Source organism: Delphinus delphis, chromosome 12 (assembly GCF_949987515.2).
Source record: "Delphinus delphis chromosome 12, mDelDel1.2, whole genome shotgun sequence".
Taxonomy (NCBI): domain Eukaryota; kingdom Metazoa; phylum Chordata; class Mammalia; order Artiodactyla; family Delphinidae; genus Delphinus; species Delphinus delphis.
Window position 1 is genome coordinate 45,538,762 of NC_082694.2, and position 22,745 is coordinate 45,561,506.

The 22,745-nt window shown below is 37.0% G+C and overlaps 2 protein-coding genes across 7 annotated transcripts in view; one reads left to right on the forward strand and one right to left on the reverse strand.

The window, feature by feature from the left end:
- Nucleotides 1-10,308, reverse strand: part of ERLEC1 (endoplasmic reticulum lectin 1) — a 31,055-nt gene extending 20,747 nt beyond the window's left edge. For 2 of the 4 annotated variants that reach the window (XM_060026624.1, XM_060026621.1), the window contains exons 1-6: nucleotides 9,963-10,308; nucleotides 4,505-4,609; nucleotides 2,730-2,810; nucleotides 2,077-2,154; nucleotides 1,873-1,936; nucleotides 841-875 (exon numbers count right to left, since the gene is read on the reverse strand). In XM_060026624.1, coding sequence (XP_059882607.1) covers nucleotides 841-875; nucleotides 1,873-1,936; nucleotides 2,077-2,154; nucleotides 2,730-2,810; nucleotides 4,505-4,609; nucleotides 9,963-10,124 — 525 coding nt within the window. In that variant the 5' untranslated portion in view covers nucleotides 10,125-10,308. The remainder of the gene's footprint in view (nucleotides 1-840; nucleotides 876-1,872; nucleotides 1,937-2,076; nucleotides 2,155-2,729; nucleotides 2,811-4,504; nucleotides 4,610-9,962) is intronic. The other 2 variants (XM_060026622.1, XM_060026623.1) reach the window with 2 other exon arrangements.
- ASB3 (ankyrin repeat and SOCS box containing 3) overlaps nucleotides 1-22,745 on the forward strand; it is a 149,664-nt gene that overhangs the window by 43,698 nt on the left and 83,221 nt on the right. The window contains exon 1 of one of the 3 annotated variants that reach the window (XM_060026618.1): nucleotides 10,371-10,528. The exons of 1 other annotated variant lie outside the window; for it this stretch is intronic. The gene's annotated coding sequence lies outside the window, so the exon portion shown is untranslated. Of the gene's footprint in view, nucleotides 1-10,370; nucleotides 10,529-21,121; nucleotides 22,481-22,745 lie in introns of those variants that run through there. One more of the 3 variants, XM_060026619.1, reaches the window with a different exon arrangement.

Sequence of the window (22,745 nt, forward strand, 5' to 3'; positions counted from 1 at the left end):
TATCTCAAAGGTAGTCTGTAAAATTAAAACCTTTTAAAATAGCAATGCTGTGTGTGTCTATGCATAGCTTACCAACTCCCCCAAAGCCACTCTTTTAAGTTATGGGCATCCCTTTTAAGTAATCTTTAAGGCCTTTTGCCGTTTAACTTTACTTCTAATAAAAGAATCATTATGGTATGAAACCATTTATAGAAATGTCCTCTACCAATAAGTTATTTAACTTTATGGAAATTCTTAGGATTCATAAAGCATTCCTTGAACCACAGGGGCATTTAAAAACTGTAACTGGTCACCCTAAGGAATAGTTCTTTTTAAACAATCCTATTTTTCAGTCATCAATTATGCATTCACATTCAATAAGCATTCATGAAGGGCCTACATTATGTCTGGCACTCTGCTTTGCACTGTGGGGTAAAGAGAAAAAAGACAGTCCCTGCTTTTAAGATGCTTGCAGTCTGGTAGCTTGTTATTTACATTTATGATTTATCTGTTTTACCCATAGGAAATAGGGTCCAAACAACAGAAAAAAATGCAAAAGCTCCAATGTTGAACAGAGGGAAAGAACCACTGCGAAGCACAGAAGTGATATAATGCTGTTATAGAAACTTTCCCAGACACATCTTCGATAAATTCATTTATTTTTGTATGATCTTAAAGTAAATAAAAGTATTATAGCATAACTTTTCTCATAAAAATCTAACATATTGCAAATTTTCTTTGACTAAATCCTTTGAGGTAGTTGAGAGATAAAGAACACATGGCTATATTCTGTCAATTAAGTTTTATAAATTCATGTCTAACAATAGATGTTAAGACTGAAAATCACCAATTATCACTTGCCTCTTTTGATTTTTCCTTTTCTTCCGCTTCTTGTTCTGTGGATTAATACAAAAGTAAGTTAAATAATGACCAGTGACTTATATACAAGATATAAATGACTAAGTTTTCATCAACTTTGTAATCTTAAACTTCTTTCTAAAGAAAACCTGGACTTCCCTGGTGGTGCAGTGGTTAAGAATCCACCTGCCAGTGCAGGGGACACGGGTCTGGTCCCTGGTCTGGGAAGATCCCACATGCCGTGGAGCAACTAAGCTCGTGTGCCACAACTACTGAGCCTGTGCTCTAGAGCCCGTGAGCCACAACTACTGAGCCTGCGTGCCTAGAGCCCGTGCTCCGCAACAAGAGAAGCCACCGCAATGAGAAGCTTGAGCCCCGCAATGAAGAGTAGCTCCCGCTCACCGCAACTAGAGAAAAGTCTGCGCACAGCAACAAAGACCCAACACAGCCAATAAATAAATAAATTAAATTAAATAAAAATAAGACCCAAAACATACACATACTTTTAGCTAGATTCCTTGAAATGGTTTCTTTTGAAAGAACAGTCATATTTAATCATTACATCTTTATTTAGGAAATACTCTATTTGAGGCATAAGAACTGGCCACGACAGTTTTCTTCTGAAGTGTTTTTATCTCAGTGAAAGGTTTAATCTTAAATGAGTTGACCAATTTGAATAATATAGATGAATAAAAATATTTCATAATTTGAGGGATACATCTACATGTCTATTTCCATATATAAAAAGTTGTTTAAACCAAGCAAAAGACTAACACTATATAAATATAACACTGATATGTATGGCTCACCAGATTTTAAAAATTTATTAATAGGTAGAAAAAAAGCATAATGTTTGCTAAAACAGAAAGTAATGAAAAGATCTCTTTGAAAAAGTTTTCTATGGGATTGTTCAGAAGTTTATTTTAGTGTTTTAAAATTCATACAGTCTCCAAGAAAATCTTTTAAATTCCAATTTGAACATATACTTTAAACCAAATACCAGCATTACTACTAAATCACTCTGTAGAAACAAACCTTTTTCGGATAGAAGATTCTTAGCCAACATATTCCCAAGGTAGTACTCGTGAATATTTACTTTCTATATTTAAAAATAAAATAAAAATATAGTAAGTATTTGGCAAATACATTTTTAAAGAATACAGTTTAAAACCATCCACCTCATTATTAAAGTTTTCATTTTATAATGTTCTACATTTCATATTTTGAAGAAAAAAATACCTGACCACTTTCTTTCTCTTCATGGTACTGCCGAATGTGTTTTCCGTGACATACTTCGTAAGTCCAATAAGACTCAATCTAAGACAGATGGATGTATTTATGTACAAAAGCCACACAACTCAACTGAATTCCTTTTTGATATTTTCAGCAACTGAAGATTTCTCTGAAGATTTACAGCAAGCTTTCATTAAATGAAAGTTATTATTATGCCTCAGAAAACATGAAATTACTGAAGCTTATTCATTGTTTTCACTAATTAGCTAAATGTGAAAATTCTATGAAGGAAATAGGTCTAAATATACCTGGGGTCTACAATAAACACCTGGCCAAGGGATCATTTTTTACACAGCCTAAAAAAATAACCATGAGCAGTTTTTATTAAAATTGTATATAAAGAAACTTTCTTTTGATCTGAAAAACATTCAAAGCAGTTTGGTGATATTATTTGATAATTGATATTATTGGGTGTTTGCTGCATATACTATACAGGAATTTAAATGAACAAAATACTATTAAGCAACAGTTTAGTTTTACAACTAACTTAAAATGTGATACAACATAATAAAGTAAAAAGAAACAGAGAATTATTTTCAAGGGCCTATTGGCTGCTGGAAATTTATTTTCTAGTTATCAAGTGAACATAAAATACATACTCTGTAGGAACAACTGCTCTGTTTAAATAGTGGCTCCAATAGCTCTCTTGGATTTGGGCCTTTATAATCCTTTTCTTCTTCCTATGAAAGAATTAGAGTTTAATACAATTATTCTGGAACTTCACCCAACTCTGCTGTTTAGGTATTAACTCATTGGTCAAACCACAAATGCTTGGAAATAAAAGGGGGAAAAAAGTCAAAACCTTTAATAAGATCCTATGGCATGCCACTTCTTTCAAAAGAATTGAAGTATATGCAGCAACATGGATGGACCTAGAGATTTTCGTACTGAGTGAAGTAAGTCAGACAGAGAAAGACAACTATCATATAATATCACTTATATGCGGAATCTAAAAAAAAAATGGTACACATGAACTTATTTACAAAACAAAATAGTCACATATGTAGAAAATAAATTTATGGCTACCAGGAGGAAAGCGGTGGGGTGAGGGATAAATTGGGGGATTGGAATTGACATATACACATTACTATATATAAAATAGATAACTAATAAGGACCTACTATATAGCATAGGGAACTCTACTCAATACTCTGTAATGACCTATATGGGAAAGGAATCTGAAAAAGAGTAGATATGTATATCTGTATACATATATCTGTATGTATATATACATATATATATATACATATATATACACATACATATATACATATATCTGTATGTATATGTATAACTGATTCACTTTGCTGTACACCTGAAACTAACACAACATTGTAAATCAACTATAATCCAAAAGAAAAAGAATTGAAGTATAAAATATGGAGCCATAGAATAATCTTCCATTCTTTCTTCTCTTAGAAAAAGGTTAAGTATCAGTTTCCTGAACAATTCTTATAAACCTACTTCAGAATTATTAAATGCTTGTATCCAAACAAATTCTATCTATGAAAGCCTCAGAATAGTTGAATCTTATAGAATACACTGGAAAGTTTTAATATACTTCTCAGTTTTCCATATATTTTTACATTTCAGACTTGAATGCCATAAATACGTGTGTAATTGCATATGTGTGTATTTGTGTCTTAAGGTGGTTTAAAACAAGATAGCTGTCTTTCACAGATTTTAAGTCTGAACAAAACCTAAGAAACCTAAACTCACTGAGTTTAATACTTCCATTTTACAGATTGTGAAAATATTATGTAATTAGCTCAATAAACGTATTGAGTGGAGGAACTGAGTTTCAAATTTGTTCAAGGCTCCACAGCTAACTATAGCCTATACCTCAGCCTCCTGGCTCCTAGGCTGGTGTCCTTTCCATTTTACCATGCTGCCTCTCGTGTTTCATCTTGAAAGAAGTAATTGCCTTGAAGGATGGATAAGAGGCAGTTAGGGCATTTTAGGTGGAAGAAACGGGCATGAGCTAAGGTAGTAAGAAAGCACAAGGTACCTATAGATTTACTTATTAGCAATTCTTTATAAAAAATGTCACATACACATTTAAAATTTTATCTTGTTTCAAAACCTTCATTTCTATAAAAGAAAACATCCATGGAGTTAGATTTTCATCTAAAACATTAATAACTGGTTGCTAGTTTTTCCAAGTTGAACTGTAAAACTCAAAGAATTCAGGAATAATAAGGATTACTAACATTGTAAATCACTATACTTCAATAAAAAAGTGATTACTATATTTTTAGTAAGACAGGATAATTGAGAAACCTGTCACTCAATTTTATTTTAAGGTATGGAGTTGCAATGTTTTAAATAAATATCTTTGGTGACAGGGATTATCAATGTATTTATAAAAACTTACCTCATCACCACTTGTCACAAGGGGAAGAATGCATTTATATTTTTCTTTATGTGTAGTTGTCATGATGACATAATTATCTTCTTTATACAGAACTCCAGTTGTAGGCTAGAAATAGAACAAAAAAATGTACATTACTTTAGCTGATTAAACTGAACTATACTAACTTACAGTCCCAGGTTAAACTAATTCATCACTTCAACAGGATTTTTAAACATACTTGCAAAGGCAGGGAAAAGATTCTACATATTTTTTAATGACAAAATGAAGATGACAAACTTTATCCTGGTGTTACAATGTAACAGAAAAATAAGGAACAAAAATAAAGTTTGGAGTAAAAAGAAAAAAGTAGTAATGCAACAGACTGAAGTTATAATACAGATTAAAAAGCAGTAAGAGGTGTCAATGTTCATGGATACATCATCACTGAATACTTATTACTCCTACTAACAGTTACCACCTATATATGAGAATTTACAGCACTTTATAAACATACTCTCAATTCTGTTGGATGGGACACCTGAACATAATATAATGTAGTAGTTTTCATATTTGGATAACATATGGTCTTTACTGCAACTACTCAATTCTGCACTGTAGGAAGTAAGTGCACAGGCAATATGTAAATGAAAAAGCATGGTTGTATTCTGAGAAAACAAACAGCTTTACAAAAATAAAGTTTGGAGTGGGCCAGCCCAAAGGTATAGTTTGCGGATTCATGGTATATATCAACAAAACTATCCTTAAAGCGGTCTACAGTATAAAACCAAACAAATTCACAAATCAAAATGAACCAATGTAATTCAAATGAACATTTCAATTAATATAACTGATATTATTTAACTAAAAAGAAATCTCTGCTTTGTGATAGCAAATATGTCACTAACTACTAAGGCAGAAGTTTTCAAAGTCTATGAGAGGTGTTCTCTGACAATTCAATTCTCTCTTAACTTTTCTCTTCTTACAGCATTGTAAACCCATTATACTATTTGGCTATCCCTGGCAAGGAAAGAACCACCCTTATTACATATCTCTGCTCTTTTCTCAGTTTAATAAAAACAATTCCTAACTATAATAAAACCAGTACTACTTGAAACTGATGTTATCTTAAACACAAATACAAATTAGGAGATGTTTTCCCAAGACAATAAAACAAAACAAAACAGAGCAGTAAATACTAGCTGTATTAGCTATATGACACTACCAAATTAAGTTCTTTACATTTATTGTCTGATTGATGCTCGAAGCAAGCATTGTACCCATCTCACCGAAAAGGAAACTGAAGCCCAGGGCTTAAATAATTTGTCCAAGGTAATATAGCCAGTAAGTAGCACAGCCCAGACATGAACCCTAGCAGACTGATTCCATATTCTATGTGCTCTTAACTGTTTTAACATGTTTGAACTAACTTTTGTTAACATTTTCTTAGATTACTATATAGACTCCTGGACTATGGCCAAAGATCCTTATTTAAAAGATCATCACAAGTGGAGAGAGAAATCAAAGAGATTTGAAAGTCAGAGTTGTAAAGCCAAATTTGTGATAAAGGGATCCTTAGAAACATTTATTCAGTTGAGCCAACAAACTGCTGTAAGACAAAGCACTTATAATGTCTCTCGGTGTTTTCTGGATATATTCAGAACATATGATAGTGAGTTGTACAAAGCATGACTTACATTCATTTAGCTAGCAATGGATGGCCTTGAAGTCTTAGTCTTGTCAAATCATTCCTGTACTGTAGGGAAGGTGGACAGTAGCATATGACTTAAATCTAATCCTCTCTCTATTTGTGAAGTACCTGCAACTTAATATTCAGAACTGGATTCTACAGCAATATTGACTCATTTACTAAAATATTTACCACAATGCTAACAATGGAAAAAGAAACTGCTTGTCTAGAGCAACGGCAAAGAAAGGAAGGCAATTCTTTCTTTGTAATTAAAACTAATCTTGGGTTTTACGTCTATGTGAAGAAATTCATTCCTCTGCCTATCGCTTTTAAGGTTTAGGTAAAAGGTAACAGAAGTAGAAACCATCACTATTCTTATTTGAAGATTTGTTGTTGCTGCAAAGATTCATTTTTCATTAGTTTAGGAAGGGCTACTTTCTTCTTTGATAAAACAGACCAAGTGGCAACTCTTCTATCTGAAAACTCTTTGCTGAAATAGTGCATCACTTATTGGGATCATGAAGTAAAAATTTTAACAAACTTTACCCTAATTTTTAATAATAGAAATTACAGGGGAAAAGTTAACCTTTTGTGATTTTCTAAGTTAAAAAATTTTTTTTGATCTACTACTAAAATGCTTCCTTCTGATTTTGTAAAACATGTTTTTACTTAAAAAAATATAATTCTGAATGCACAGAATCACAGATAGTGTAAAAAGACTTGTTCTATATAACTTAATACCTTAAAGTATTTCTAGTGTAAGATTAGTGATTTGATAAAAATCAGATTTTAATATAATGAAACTAATCAAGGGGGGTGTGGTCTTTAAGATTAAGGAATTTAAAAAGTATCTTGGCAGGGGAGAAATTCCTAATGTTTGACATGAGTCTGTAAGAATTAAGATACAGGATGAGAGAGAAAACTATCCTTGGAGAGGCTGTAAAATAAACTCAATGGCACTACTTGTTAATATATATAACATGCTTCAAACCATGGAGTTGGTCACCATTTTTCCCAAGAGTAGTGTCTGGGGAAAGTTTTTGAGTGGGAATACATTTCTATACTTACAAAAGAAGTAGAAAGAAAATTAGACTTATTTTGTGGTTTTCCTTCGGTGAAATTCATAAACTCTGTGAAGTAATGAATAATCGAACACTTTAATGACACAGAGATGTTATTTCAGAAGGAAAATATACACAAAAACAAAACTGACTTCTAAAAACCAGTAAAGAAAGAATATCATAATCATTAATTATTGTAAACATTTAAAAATGTACACAATTTTGGTGCTTAATACTTTTCTAAGCAAATTTGAAAGATTATTTTTTTTTTTTTTTTTTTTTTTAGTTGTACGCGGGCCTCTCACTGTTGTGGCCTCTCCTGTTGCGGAGCACAGGCTCCGGACGCGCAGGCTCAGCGGCCATGGCTCACGGGCCCAGCCGCTCCGCGGCACGTGGGATCTTCCCGGACCGGGGCACGAACCCATGTCCCTTGCATCGGCAGGCGGACTCTCAACCACTGCGCCACCAGGGAAGCCCTATGTATTATTTTGATATACATGAAGGGGAAGATGATTTAAAGCACAGAAGAATTTTAAAGATAAAGAAAATTCAAATCTTCTAATCAAGTCCCTTCCAATTTCAGGTGGGAGAGAGATAAAGACCTTTATCCTAGTTCATACAGCTGCTTAGTTACACACAAATGTCCATCCAACTGGCCTATAAAACAAAATGACAGTGCCAGGTGTGGAGGGCTGTAGTTTCAATTACACAAAGTAGGGAAGGGAAGCCCTGAGATTAGAAAAATACTAAAAAAAAAAAAAAAAAAAAAAGATCAATGATAATCACTCTTGGGGCTTATTTTTGTGTGAGGGCCACAGATCTTTTGCCAACTTATAGGAAAATGTTTCTAGATTTTTCTCAAAATAACTCAAACTTAAAAAAAGAAAAGAAAAAGAATTTCTCTCCAAATTTTCAAATGTGTCCATCTTAGATTATGCTTCATTGTCAAAGAAAAGTAATTAAAAACAAAATGTCAAAATAAAATTGTTAGATATAGAAAAGGTTGGTACAGCATACGTTAAGACCGAGATCTTCTACCATAACCTCTTTTTAGCCAGCAAACACCAGTGCCAGAAAGAAAACTGAACAATTTAGTAGTAACTTCTAAAAAGGCTAGTTTTAGTCATCTACGTATAGGTCAGTAAATTTTTAGGGCCACATATCAGCATGCCTTTTTAAATTAAAAAAAAAAAGCAAAACACAGGTGCAAGAGTAAAAAATTTTAATGACCACATTCTTTAAACATTTGCCAAGTTCATGCCAAGTGTGCTCTTTGGAAATAATAACAGAGGCTGGACTAAAATATTCTTATCCCAAGCCTCTTAGTTATATCTGACTTGTAACAAACTTTCATATAAGTATTTTAATATATCAATATTTCCTGAATAAGAACCAATTGTATAGCACAGGGAACACTACTCAATACTCCGTAATGACCTATATGGGAATAGAATCTTAAAAAAAGTGTATATATGTATAACTGATTCACTTTGCTGTAAAGCAGAAACTAACACAACATTGTAAACCAACTATGCTCCAATAAAAATTAATTTTAAAAATATTTCTTGGCATTAATGCAAAGATTAATCTGGCTTCCCAGAGAAATACTTAAGAACCACTGAACTACCAGAATGGAAGAACTGAAGACAGGTGGAGAAACAAACCAGGTGTGAAATATTAGCAAAAACTAACATCTGCAAATAGAAGTCTGTTGTGGTACTGATGACATCCGTTATCCTGGGACATTCTGTGCAGACATCCTAGTATCACATATTCACGTTTCAGTGAAATAGTAATAGAACAATATACTAAAACAGTCTTCCAAGTAGAACGACTGCAGGTAACTGGAATAAGAATTTTAAAAAAATTCTGCAGGGCGGAGCGGGGTGGGGGGAACTGTTGCATTTTCCCCGACTTCCATTTGAAATAAATGAATTAATTACCATACGGTAAGTATCACAAGAGCCCAATTTCTACTGGCCTCCCGTGGATAGCAAGACTTCTCAGCAGTGCACTCCCCAAAGGAAGAAGGACTGCAAATATTCATTACTTTGAGATTATAAATATGTTTTTCAATGTAGGAAAACCGATCATAAAATCTCATGTTTTGGGGTCTTAAATAACAGCCGTAATACATCAAAACTGTAAAGGATATTCTGCATAGAGCGTCGTTAACATCTCACAGGCCAAACAGCCCTCTCAGAAACAACTCTGAAGGAAAAAGAGCTGTGCGTATATGTTATGTACTGTGTGTGTATACAAGGGAGAAAGAACGAATATTAGAGAGGGAACTCATATCCGCAGTACAACTGGTTGTGTAGGTAGGGTGTGTAATACTCCTTGAAGGACAGAAGGCTGCTGGTGGAGTTAAGAGCTGCAGAGGACTTTCCAAAGAAGACAAATGTGTGCGCCTGACGTGGTTCTAGAAAAGCTTCTTCCACAGGGTGGGAGTGTTGCTAAGGTATAGTGCGACAGATTTTTAAAGGGGAGAGCAAGTGACCGCTGGATCCCGGAATGCGTAGCATGGAGGGCACATCCACAGAACGTGTCTGATAACACTTGCCGTTTGAATGAATGAACGCGGGGTCGATGAAGCTTTGGATTGGGGAAGGAGGCATGCGCCCGCAGAGGAGGTTCTAGGGGGAAAAAACGCAGAATACTGAGGGAAGGGGCCGAACCCTTAAGTGCCAGGAGGAAGAGAGATGGCTACCGAGTTCGCGAGGGCACTGACCAGAGAGAACTCGGTGCCGGGCCAGTTGACGCGGAAAGGGATGTCATCGCTGAGCTGGGGGAGCGCTCGGCCGCCGCCGGACGCCTCTAGGAGACCGCAGAGTACCAGTAACAGCGGCCCGCCTGGGACCAGACTCCGCGCGCCGCCGCCTCCTTCCTCCATCCTCCGCCGCCGAGCTCTCCAGCCGCCGCCACAACCCCCTCGGCCCACAGTGGAGAGGAGAGGGGGAAGGAGGAGGAGGAGGAGGAGGAGGCGGCGGGACTACCAAGCGCCCAGGTAACCCGGGCCCCAACAGCCGCCACGTCTCCTTCCGGAGAGCCCAGCAACACCACCCCCGCCCCCTTGGACTTCTCGCCACCGTTTCCGGGGCAGGCGGTATATCAACATCCGGGGCCGCCGAGCCGTCCGCCTACGGAAGCCGGGACGCCGGCCGGGCTTACCTTGTCGCGCGCAACCGCAGTCTCGTGGCTGGGAGCGAAGGCAGCGGCTTCCCGGGAGCGGACGCGCAAAGAACGGGCCTCGGACCAGCCCTTTCGGCGGCGGCGAAGTGGCGGCACGGAGAGCTGGTGAGTCCGGGAGGCGGCGGCTGTTCCCTTCCGCCACCCGCGCGGCTCTCCACCGGCTGGGCAGCGGCTTGGCGCTCGTGGAGCAGCTACAGGAGAGTGTGAGCGGGGCGGGTGCTGGTCTTCAGATGAGAAAATTCGAGGTGGCGAGGAGAAGTGAGAAGTGGCGGTGTTCCTGACTGCTCTACCCTCTCGCTGCTTTTCCTTTTCTTCGCACGTAGCTTCTGTACACTTCATCTTTCCCGCTGGAAGTTTCTCTCCGCCTCTTTTGCTGTGGGCCGCGGTCACCTCACTACTTCCAGCTCCTGACTGACGCAGGGCGGGGGTTGGCTCAGTCTCCGCAGCCATGGTTTCGGGGATACCCGAGCCGAGGAAACCTGTCGTCCCCTCGTATAAGAATACTGCAATTCTCCGAGGATGGCCTAGACGGAGAATCTCCTTGTGGGAAGGGCAGCTAGATAGCTCAGCCCCTACATATTTTGCTTTACGGGAGTCTCTTTCATCCCAGAGTTGAAGTGTTGGGTTGCTGTTTTTTTTTTTGGGGGGGGGGGTTGCTGTTTTTTTAAGGAAGCCGATAAGTTGCTTTATGTGGGGTTCAGGGCCAGGTGAATGTGAGGTTATGAACTCACATGAGGTTCAGATATCTCTGACTTTATTCAAAACACAAAAAGTTTTGGATTCCCCTCCCCATCTTAAAAAAAAAGCCGTTGTTTTCATCTCTAATATAATGGGTTATACAGTGTTAGTTCTATAGCACCTGTCATTGTCTTTCTGGAGGTGGGAAAAGCTAGACCTCCGTGCTAGATCTGCTAAAGACTGTGTCGCCCCTTGTGTGTCGTCGTCCCTCCCACCCCCCGCGCAATTTGAGCCAAATCAAAAAGCAGGAAGAACAGTCTGTTTTTCTGTTTTTTGTTTTAAAAATTTCCTTTTTTAAAACAAAAGGAATCCGCAGCATCAAAGAAAATTACTTTTTTCCAGAATTGAGGTGTTGTTCATTAATTTATTTACTTATTAATGCTTAATACGTGTGCAAACACTGGGATTGTTAAATGGCAAATAAATGGGTCTCTGTCCTCTTTCTCTCATGGTCTAACAAGGGAGATTACACAGACAAATAATGGTAACCTATTGTGATATAATAAAGTAGTTAACATTTATATAGCCTTTCTTCCGTGCACTAGTGTAAGTACTTTATATATGTTATGAGGCAGGTACTATAGATTATACAGTAGAGAGATGTTAGAGTGAAGATATAAAGAAGGGCAGAGATTGGACAGGAAAGGCTTCCCAGGAGAGGTGACATTAGAATTGAGGTTTTAAGGATTGATAGGAGTTCATCAGGCAGGTGGGGAAGTGCATTTCCAGCACCATCCTTCTAGATGGTCCGTTAGGGCTTTTCGGTGTAGTCAGCAGATAGTGTGGGATGGAATCAACAGCAGGAGATTAGTGCTCTCTTAGAGGAACAGAGGCAGTCAGTTCAGATTAATTCAGTTCATTCAGTTCAAGATTAATTCCAAATGGATTAGGTATTTAAATGAACAACAAAAAGAAAACAATAGAAGAAAACTTAGGAGAATAATTCAATGATCTTGGTGTGTAAGATAGGAAATCCTGAAGTCATGAAGGAAAAGAGATGTATTTGACTAAATAAAAATGAAAAATATTTGTCTGCCCTGGTTTAGTCTCTGGGTCTATAGTGATGGAAGCTGCCTCAATAGAGCTTATGTTCAAGTAACAGATAAAAAACAAGTAAGGTAATTTCTGGTAATGGTCACTGCTGCTTAGAAACTAGGGTTGTGTGAAAGAGAATGCTTCTGGGACATGCTGCTCAGGTAGATGGTCAGACTTGTGTGAGGAAGTGACATTTGAGTTGTGACTTGAAATGGTGAAGAGGAAGCCACACAGCAATTTCCAGCAGGAAAAGCTTGGTGTGTTGGAGGGACAGAAAGAAGGCTAATGTTGCTGGAGTGTAAGAGCAAAGTGGTAGGAGATGGCCAGCTGGACACAGATCTGTAAGTAGGAGAGTAATGTGGCCTGATGTACATTCGTGAAGATCATTATGGTTGCTGTGTGGAAAACCGATTATAGAGAATGTTATTGGCTGAACTGTGTTCCCCAAAAGGATATGCTGAAGTCCTAACTCCTGGAACCTGTGAGTGTGAACTTATTTGGAAATAGGGTCTTTGCAGATGGAAAGTTAAGATCATTGAACTCAGGTGGGCCCTAATACAATGACTAGTGTCTTTATAAGAAGAGGGATATTTGGACACAGATATACAGAGAGAATGCTCTGTGAGGATGGAGGCAGAGATTGAAGTGATGTGTCTACAAACCAAGGAACGCTAAAGTTTGCCAGCAACCACCAGAAGTTAGCAAGAGGTAAGGACAAATCCTCCCATAGAGGTTTCATAGAGATCGTGGCTCTGCTGACACCTTGATTTCAGACTTCTAACCCCCAGACCTGGGACTTTCCTGGTGGCACAGTGGTTAAGAATCTGTCTGCCAATGCAGGGGACATGGGTTCGAGCCTGGGTCTCGGAAGATGCCACATGCCGTGGAGCAATTAAGCCCTCAGCATGTGGGCTTAGTTGTATGGCAGCCCTAGGAAACTAATGGAGGGGCAAGTATGGCAACAGGGAGACCAGTTAGGAAGCTGGTAGCAGCAGAGGTGGGGAGAAGTGGCCTAATTTGGATATATTTTTCAGCTACAGCATCTTGAATTTGCTGGTGGATTAGATGTGACATGTTCTTACAGAGATGAATTAATGATGATGTCTAGATATGTTTTATGAGGAACTGGTGGTGCAGTTTACTGAAAAAGGGAAGAGAAGAATGTGGACTGATGGGAGCCCTGTGTTTTTGTCTGTTTTACTTTTTATTTTGAAGTGATTTCAAACTTATATAATAGTTGCAAGAATCAAACCTAGATTTCCCCAGTTGTTAACATCTTACATATGTGGTTTGATTACAATAAGAGTAATTTCTGAATCAAGGGTTCTGTTTTGGACATGTTAAGTTTTATTATTTTTTTAAATTTTTATTGGAGTATAGTTTATTTACTGGACATGTTAAGTTGTAGATATCAGTTAGACATCCAGCTAACATGTTGGTTAAATAAACCTGAAGCTCAGGTAAGGAGGTCAGAGCTGGAGTTATAAATTTTGGCGTTATTAGCATATAGATTTACTGAGAGCCATGGTTCTGGCTGACATCATTTAGGGAAAAAATGAGGATAACAAAGGGAAGATGAGTCATTGCAACATTAGATACTGAACAGCATTGAAGAATTAACGAAATGGACTGGGGAGGTGTGCCCAGTAAAGCAGAAAGAAAATCAGAAAACTGAGATATCAAGGAAGTCAAGAGAAAGAAGTGTACCATGGGAATGACCAGCTAGCTGAGTCAAGTAAATGCTGCTGAGGAGTTGTGGAAGATGAGGATAAGCAGGTAACCACTGGATTTGACAGCATGGAGGAGGAGCAGAGGGGAAGAAAGGCTTGATTGGATTGAAGTGGAGGCTTTTTTATGTGTATGTTAAATTAAAGACATTATGTTTTTGCATTTCAGCAGAATATACACCAGTTTCTCAAAACCTTGGCAATGTTGACATGTTGGGCCAGGAAAATCCTTGTTGTGAGGGGCTATCTTGTGTGTCGTATAACATTTAGGAGCATACCTGGCTTGTGTCCACTAGATGCTAATAGCAACCCCGCCCTCCCCCCTACCCCCAGCCAAGCTGTGACAACCAGAAATGTCTGCACACATTGCCAAATGTCCCTTGGCAGGCAAAATGGCCCATGGTTGAGAATCACTGGTTTAGACTTTTAAATGAGAGTCTTGAATATTGATGGTAAAGTTTTAGGCATTAGCTCACTGAGTGGGAAGATATTTAGAGGCAAGCAGGGGACCTTTCTAGCACTCTAAAAATTTTGCAGTGTAGTGAACACCTACTTTGCCTATGATGCCTGTTTGTGTTGTATCTTTTGATGATTCCATAAGGCACTTAATCTTACCTCGCACTGATGTCATCATTATGCAGTTATCATCATAGAGAATTTTGAATGTAACTATGTAGAAGATTGTCCTGAATCTGTATTAACACCATCATTGCCTAGAAATTATTTTGAAAAAATAGTCAATTACTTCATTTAATAGTCTCTTGATTTTTTCTCATGTAAATATGGTACAGAATACACAATCTTAAATTTTGTTTATTTTAAATTTCTGCTTCATGGATTCCAGAAAAATTCCCCTTTATTTGGCAAAACTACGCTTTTCTGCACACAAGGGAGTTAGTCTTAATGTGGCAGTTTTCAATTAGCTGCAGAACTACAGATCTGGGGAGAGATCAAGAAAGTTGTGCAGTTATTCATCTAATAAATGTGGTTTGGAAGCACTGTCCAAAGTACTAAGGGTGCTATAAAAATGACTTAGATATTAAAAAAATGACTTAGATATAGATCAAGTCCACCAAAATATTACCACCTAAGAAGGGAGACAGGACTTGTAAATAACTAATTATATTAAAAGTGAGAAGCGTTGTTAGAGAAGTACTGTGCAGATAAAGTATTGCAGACATTCAAAGGAGGGGGTGATTACCTCTAGCAAGGGATGAGAAGGAGGAAGCGTGGAAACCAATAAAATAGTCTTGGCATTTGTATAGGACCTTAATGGATGGTAGGAATCGGATTTACAGAGCTGGGAGAGGCCTATTCTAAGGGATGAAGGAGCATGAACCCAAGACATAGAGATCAAAAATAATTTGGTTTGAGTATGAGAATGACATAAGGAATTTAATATGTGACAAGGGTGTCATTTCACTTTTGTGGGAAAAGGATGTTTTAATCAATAAATGCTGATAGTGGAATTTGCTATTCATCTATAGGAAAACCAACTAGATCACCTTATCATAAATTATATAAAAAGTAAATTGTGAGAATTCCCTGGTGGTCCAGTGGGATCCACGCTTTCACTGCTGAGGGCCCGTGTTCGATCCCTGGTCGGGGACTGTAAGCCAGGCAGCGCTGCCAAAAAAAAGTAAATAAATTGTAAATGAGTTAAAGATATTTCCATATGAAGCAATTAAGAGAATATTCATATAATTGGAGTAGGGATGGTATTTTTTAGTAAGACAGGAAATCCAGGTACTGTAAAAGGAAAGACAGACCTGCTATAATAAACTTTTTTAAGTTCGCAATTTTTTTTTTTTTTTTTTGCGGTACGCGGGCCTCTCACTGTTGTGGCCTGTCCTGTTGCGGAGCACAGGCTCCGGACGCACAGGCTTAGCGGCCATGGCTCACGGGCCCAGCCGCTCTGCGGCATGTGGGATCTTCCCGGACCGGGGCACGAACCCGTGTCCCCTGCATTGGCAGGCGGACTCTCAACCACTGCGCCACCAGGGAAGCCCAAAATTAGTAATTTTTAAAGTTAAAAATACGCAAACCTTTTGGCCTAGTGATTTTACTTTTTGGACTTTCTCCTTTAAATACAAAAGCCCTGACACATAAGGATGTATGTATAAAGATAATTCATTGTGGCATTAGCTGTAATGGCAAAAAAAAACACTGGATATCTGATTTTCTAATAATAAGGCAATGGCTGAATAACTATATGCAAACTCTGTACAACTGAATAGTGAGGTGGTTAGGAGCAGGGGCTCAAGAGTTAGGCTAGTGAGATTCTGATCCTACCTACTACATGTGTGACCTTGGGCACGTTACTTAACCTCTTTAGAGCTCAGTTTTCTTACCTTTAAAATGGAGAAAATAACAAATATGAGATGTAAGAACTATTATGAAGATTGAGATTTATTATGTATTTCATTCATTTAATAGATGTGTCCAGGCACTATTTTAAGCGCTTTATAGATACAAATTTATATAATTGATTTATTCCTTGTAATAACCTCAGAAGTTAAATTTTATTGTTTCCTCATTTTACTGATTAGGAAACTGAAACGCAAGAGAGGTTAATATGTTCTAATATAATTCACACACAGGTATAAAATTGTATATCTGTGCCATGTTATAAAATATGGTTGAATAAAACTTTAAATTTTTTTTCTAGTTGAAATTTTTCTGAGACAGAAATGAGAACCAACCATTTGGGCTTTGAGTTAAAAGTTATCCCATATCTCTATAATACTTTCTCATTTAGAGATATAAAGGGCAAAAACCGATAAAAATAAAGACATTTGTTCAAATTAACAGCTGGTATGCAATGAGGTTGTTTAACACTAATTACTCCAGAGGCTGCCTAAGATAGTAATTGACCATTTCTGTTAATTTCCAATATTGATCTTTTTTCCCCTCCAATCACTCCTTTAAATATAATTTACTCTGTGGTAACAAGAAGACTTAAGAGGACTGGGATACACATTTTGGGAAAAATAAATGAGGAGAAAAGTTTTGGCCTTCAGAGATTTTTGGTTAAAATACATCATGTTCACAGGTGACAGAATGCTAGCAAATATCCAGGTGCAAATGTGAATATTGTACATACTCATTTCTTAGGTACAAGGAAAAAGAAAGGAGATTGGAAATTTGATTTCAAATCAAGCTAGAATGTTTCTTTTTTTAATCCTATGCTTTATATTTTTGTTTATGGTTTTTCCTAAGGATTTTCTGTTAAGAATTTTGTATAAGAATGAGTTTTTAAAACTTCATGTGTACAACACCTATATATAACCATACCTTTGTAGTATTCTTGTCAAGCCTGGGTATAAGAAAATTATCAAACAAAAAATGTGGCTCATTCTACAAGACAGCTGTCCTGAACCTTGAAAAAAATCAATGACTAGGAATAAAAAGATTCCTCTATAACCAAAGGTGTATACTACTATCACATCTTAGAAAAATAACAATGATTTCAACTTTCACCATTTATTGGCCTTTTTCCCCCCATTCAGGATCCAATCAGGGGTCATGCCTTGCATTTAATTGTTGTCATAAAGGCTGTTTTATTTTTATTTTTAAAAGAAGTTTATTGGAGTATAGTTGATTTACAATGTTGTTTTAGTTTCAGGTGTACAGCAAAGTGAATCAGTTATACATATATCCACTCTTTTTCAGATTCTTTTCCCATATAGGCCATTACAGAGTATTGAGTAGAGTTCCCTGTGCTGTACAGTAGGTCCTTATTAGTTTTCTATTTTATATATAGTATATATATGTCAATCCCAATTTAAAGTCTGTTTAAAACTATAGCAGTTCCCCTTTGCCATTGATTCTAGGGCTCACTATTTTTTTTTTGTACTACTAACAAAGAAAATAACCACTACCAGTTACATTTATGACATGCCATCTAGTGTAAGACTCATCTCAATTTCAGAAGTCTTAAAATGAAATAAATATATTGACAAAATATGGCAACTTGCCCAAGGTCATAACACTGGTAAGCAGTGGAACTGGATATCAAACCCAAACAGTCTTGCTCCTGAATCCATTCTTTTGGCCACTTCTCAGTGTTGCCATTTTGTAATCAATGAGTTATTGCATGTAAGGCTTTTTCAGCATAGTGCCTTAATTACATATTAAATATGTAATATGTGTTAGCTTTTATTATCATTTTCACTGCTTCTGCAATTGGCTACTACTATATGTTTATAACATCTACGTTCTGTGACTTTATTCAGTTTTTCTGTGCTTTGTTTATAGATTGATTCTCAAGCATTGAAAACCTATAAACTTTACAATATTGTACTTATGCAAGTACAAGTCAGTATAAAATCAAGAGGTGTAATTGGAACTGCAGAGAAAGAAATGTAATTGTATTAATCCTCTGCCACTTAAAGTGTCCTTTTAGCTCCCTAAAATTAGTACTATATTTGCTAAAATGAATCCATTTTGTTCTTGAAGATATATATATTTTTAAATTTTTTTTAATTAATTAATTTATTTATGGCAGTGTTGGGTCTTCGTTTCTGTGCGAGGGCTTTCTCTAGTTGTGGCAAGCGGGGCCACTCTTCATCCCGATGCGCGGGCCTCTCACTGTCGCGGCCTCTCTTGTTGCGGAGCACAGGCTCCAGACGCGCAGGCTCAGTAATTGTGGCTCACGGGCTCAGTTGCTCCACGGCATGTGGGATCTTCCCAGACCAGGGCTCGAACCCGTGTCCCCTGCATTGGCAGGCAGATTCTCAACCACTGCGCCACCAGGGAAGCCCTTGAAGATATATTTTGAGCTCTCAAACACTTTGTTCTAATTTACACTAGTTGCTTTCCAAGTCTGTTGCATATCTACCTATCTATATTGGGTCTATCCATCTATCCATGTTTGTTTTTTTGGGGTAACTCTCCTGGGTTAAATCTACTGTTTTATGTTATTCCGTGTCTTCCTTGTCTCACATTTCCCTCCCAGCTTGTTGGGGTATACCTAATTAGAAGTAACTTTTTGGGAAAAGATATAAAGCAGGTAATTTAATTTTCACAGGCCTATAATATGCAAATGTATTTATCTTGCCTTCTCAGTTAATAGTTTGTGAATAGAATTCATAGTTCAATCATTTCGTTTTGCTTGAAACTTTGAAGACATCATTCCTTTGCCTTTTACCATCTAGTATATCTGACGAGAATACTAAAGCCAGTTGATTCTGCTTCTTTTTTGCAAGTAATATACTTTTTCCTCTGGAATGTTTTATTAGACTCTTTTTCTTTATCATTGGTTTTATCATACTCGATGAGAGTATTTCTTTCTAGATGTGGATCTTTTTTCATTGATCCTTCATTGCACTCCATGAGTCCCATTTGTTCACTTATTAAATTTTGTTCTCCTTCATTTTCTCTTTTCTATTCAGAATACCATTTAGATAGATTCTTCCAAACAGAGAAAAAGGACAAAAAAAATTAGGTAATGTGGAAGATCAATTCAAGAGATCTATTTCCTTTGACTATCAGTTCTCCTTTTTGAATATCTTTCGTCAGTGTTTCTTTTTTTTCCTGTTTCCATAGTTTCCAGTTGCTCATTTTTAATAGATGCAGTGTCTTCATGAATTTCTTTGAGGATAGCACTTACAAACTTTAAACATCTATAAGTTTAAAAGCTCTGCTTCCTTAAGGTGAGTTGATTATTTTCACCCTTTTGTGCTTTTGCTTTTCCTCTTCCTCAAAAATTAAAAAAACAAACAAAGGATTCTTGAACTCTTTGTAAGTGAGCAGGGTATCAACTGTTGTGCCTCACTTTAGAGTCCATGGGTGAAACGCAGGAAAACAGCTGCCTCTTCCTCTTCTCCCTCCACCCTGTGCCCAAGTAAGGAAGGCTTTGTTGTGGAGCATGAAGATGTTCTAATGCTTTCAGGGTAGATTGTTAAATTAAAAAAAAAAAAAAAAAGTTGTGGTTTTAGCTGAAAACCAGCATTGTTGCTCCTAGACATTCTGTGTGTAAAGGAGTAAGATAAAAGGTTTGGCTTGGCTATCTAATATACCTATTATAAGAATCCTGATTTTTGTCCTACAGCCCCTTTCTGCTGTATCTAGGTTTGGTATTTCTTCAGACTCTGCTGGCAGGAAAGGCTTCTGCATGGCTGCAGCTTTCTTGTGTGTACACATGCATATAGGTGCACCTGCATGTTTGTTCTAGACTGTGGTTTTCTCTGCACTGGCTTAATCCTCAATATAATCCCATCTGCTCTCCTTCTAGAATGCATGAATGCACTTCAGTGGGATTCTGCTAGGAAGTGGAAGAAAATGCATATGCTTAGTTTGTCTTACACAAAGTAGGTAATTGATAGGTATATGTTGAATAAATCAATCAATGTTGTTGAGAATATTGGGCAAAACACATCTGTTTAAATTTTTAAAAATTATGACTTTAGAATACGGGTAATTAAATGAATCTTTTTAAAAAATTCTTTTAACTTTGTCCTGTTTCAGGAAAGAATCTCATTGGGGTTAAAACTTACCAGTGGAGGTACAAAATGAAAAACCTGCCATCTCTCACTGTTTTTTTTTTTCTTTCCCCAAAATTAAAGACCTTAATTCCATTTTGTTCCTTTTTAGTGCTTAGCACAGTGCCTGGCATGTTGTAAGTATTCAATGATAGTTATTATTAATGTTTGTTTAAGTTAAACTCTTTTTGTCTCTCATTGGGGAATAATATGTGTAAAGTACTAGGAATAGATTTTGGCATTTATAGTAAGTGCTCCATAAGTGTTAACTACTATTCTTTGATACATGAGCAACAATTTATTTTTTTCTGTGAAGCTTTCTCTGATCTTATGTCCCAGCCTTTCTGGTAAGTAACATTGATTTGCTTGCTTGTGTGTCTCTCCACCAAATGTGGTTCTTGATAGCTGGGAGCTATCTTTTTTATCTTAGTAGTCTTGCTGCATAGTGATTGCTTGCCACCTATCATTAGTCCCTCTTTTTTGCTAGGTCTTAATGGTTGAGGATGATGGTGTGACTGGAACATGGGGGATGTGCACTAGTGGGAAGTGAAATGTGACAAATATGCTGACACCAGGTTGTATGTAGCTGAATACCAGATTAAAGAATTTGAACTTTATTTTGTATGCCCTGGGAGGCATTTTGATTACTGACTAGATTAGTTTCATATTTTAGAAAGATAATTCTGAGTACAGAGAAGAATATGTGCTGGAAAGAAGAAATAAGATTGGAGGCAAGCAGAAGGTGTAAGAAACTCTTGGCTCTTGCCGTATTATAAGGTTCTTATTTTAGTTGAGAAACGTTGCAGCTCATACTTGAAGGATAGGTCTTACCAACACATAACTTTTAAGTCGTATCACAGATAGGCTTCAGGGCTTCCCTGCTCACTTTGCTTTGAGTTATATAAAATTTTAAATAAAATGCTAAAATTTATTATAAACAAGGAACACAACTACATTTTGTAAAAATTGTGAAAATATTTTCTGCAAAAGCCTGTGAATTGGTGATATTTTAAACTTGTTTGTTGTATTTTCTGTTCTGTCCATTGTTCAACATTTAATGTGTGTCATGTACAGGGAAGTAATGTGGGACAACAGTTTTCTTTGGGAAAGGAGATGAATTATGTTTTTAATACACTAAGTTTCAGGTGTTTATATAGCTCAACTGGAGGTACCTTACATATAAGACGTATAGATTTGTAAAGAGTTTGAGGGAGTAGGCTAGAGATTGGAAGTTTTCTAAATAAAGATGGTAATTGAAGCCTAGGGTTCGATGAGTTTGTGCATCTGATAAACAGTAGTCAAAGATGTAAATAGAAATGCAATGAAATGTTCTGCTTTTTTGGCCTTAGTGATACAGTCACTAGTGTCTGATGTGTCAGAGTTGTAAAGAAGAATGAAGGACTGAGATCTTTGGGTTGAATCAGAAAGGGGTCATTGGAGACCTGAGACTACACTGATTGGGTAGAGTACAGCAGAGTAAAATTAGATTGGAGGGACACTGAAATGAGTTGATAAGGAAATAGAACACTGTAGTTTAAAAATTCCTGCAAAGGATAGGAAAGCTAGAAGAGTGAAAGAAATTGTAGGGTTAAGTGGTGGTTTTTCCAGATGTATGTGCATTGGCTAACCACTTATAAAGACAGGGAGGTTCAGTACAGTTAAATAAAACTCCCCAGAAGTTGGTACTGAACTATATAATATTTTAAAAAGGTAAAATGAACATTAAGAAGAATTAAACAACCCTGAAATTCAGTAAAGCTAATTTTCATCATATAAATTTGACATTTAGAAGAATAATTTTAGTACTTTTTCAGGAGTTCAAATTCTTTGAAGAGTAGCCACAGGATTAAAAAATCATTTGCTAATCGTTGAATTTTTTTTTTTTTGCGGTATGCGGGGCTCTCACTGTTGTGGCCTCTCCCGTTGCGGAACACAGGCTCCGGATGCGCAGGCTACGGCATGTGGGATCTTCCCAGACCGGGGCACGAACCCGTGTCCCCTGCACCGGCAGGTGGACTCTCAACCACTGTGCCACCAGGGAAGCCTCCTCGTTGAATTTTTAATGTGTGCCTAGGGTGAGTTTATTTTAAAGTTTTAGAAATTCATAAAAATAGATTGTTAAAAGCTGAATAAATTCATAGAAAATATAGTCACAGTATTTTTGTTGAAAAAGATAGGCATAATTGGAATACCCTATTTGATACGTAGATTTCGATGTGATATGATGAGAGGGAATTTTAAGCACATTTATCATATAACTGACTTAGAATCAGGGATGTAAATTATAGGAGGATGATGCTTACATTTATATTCACAACTCTTCCAAAGTTATAATTTTAA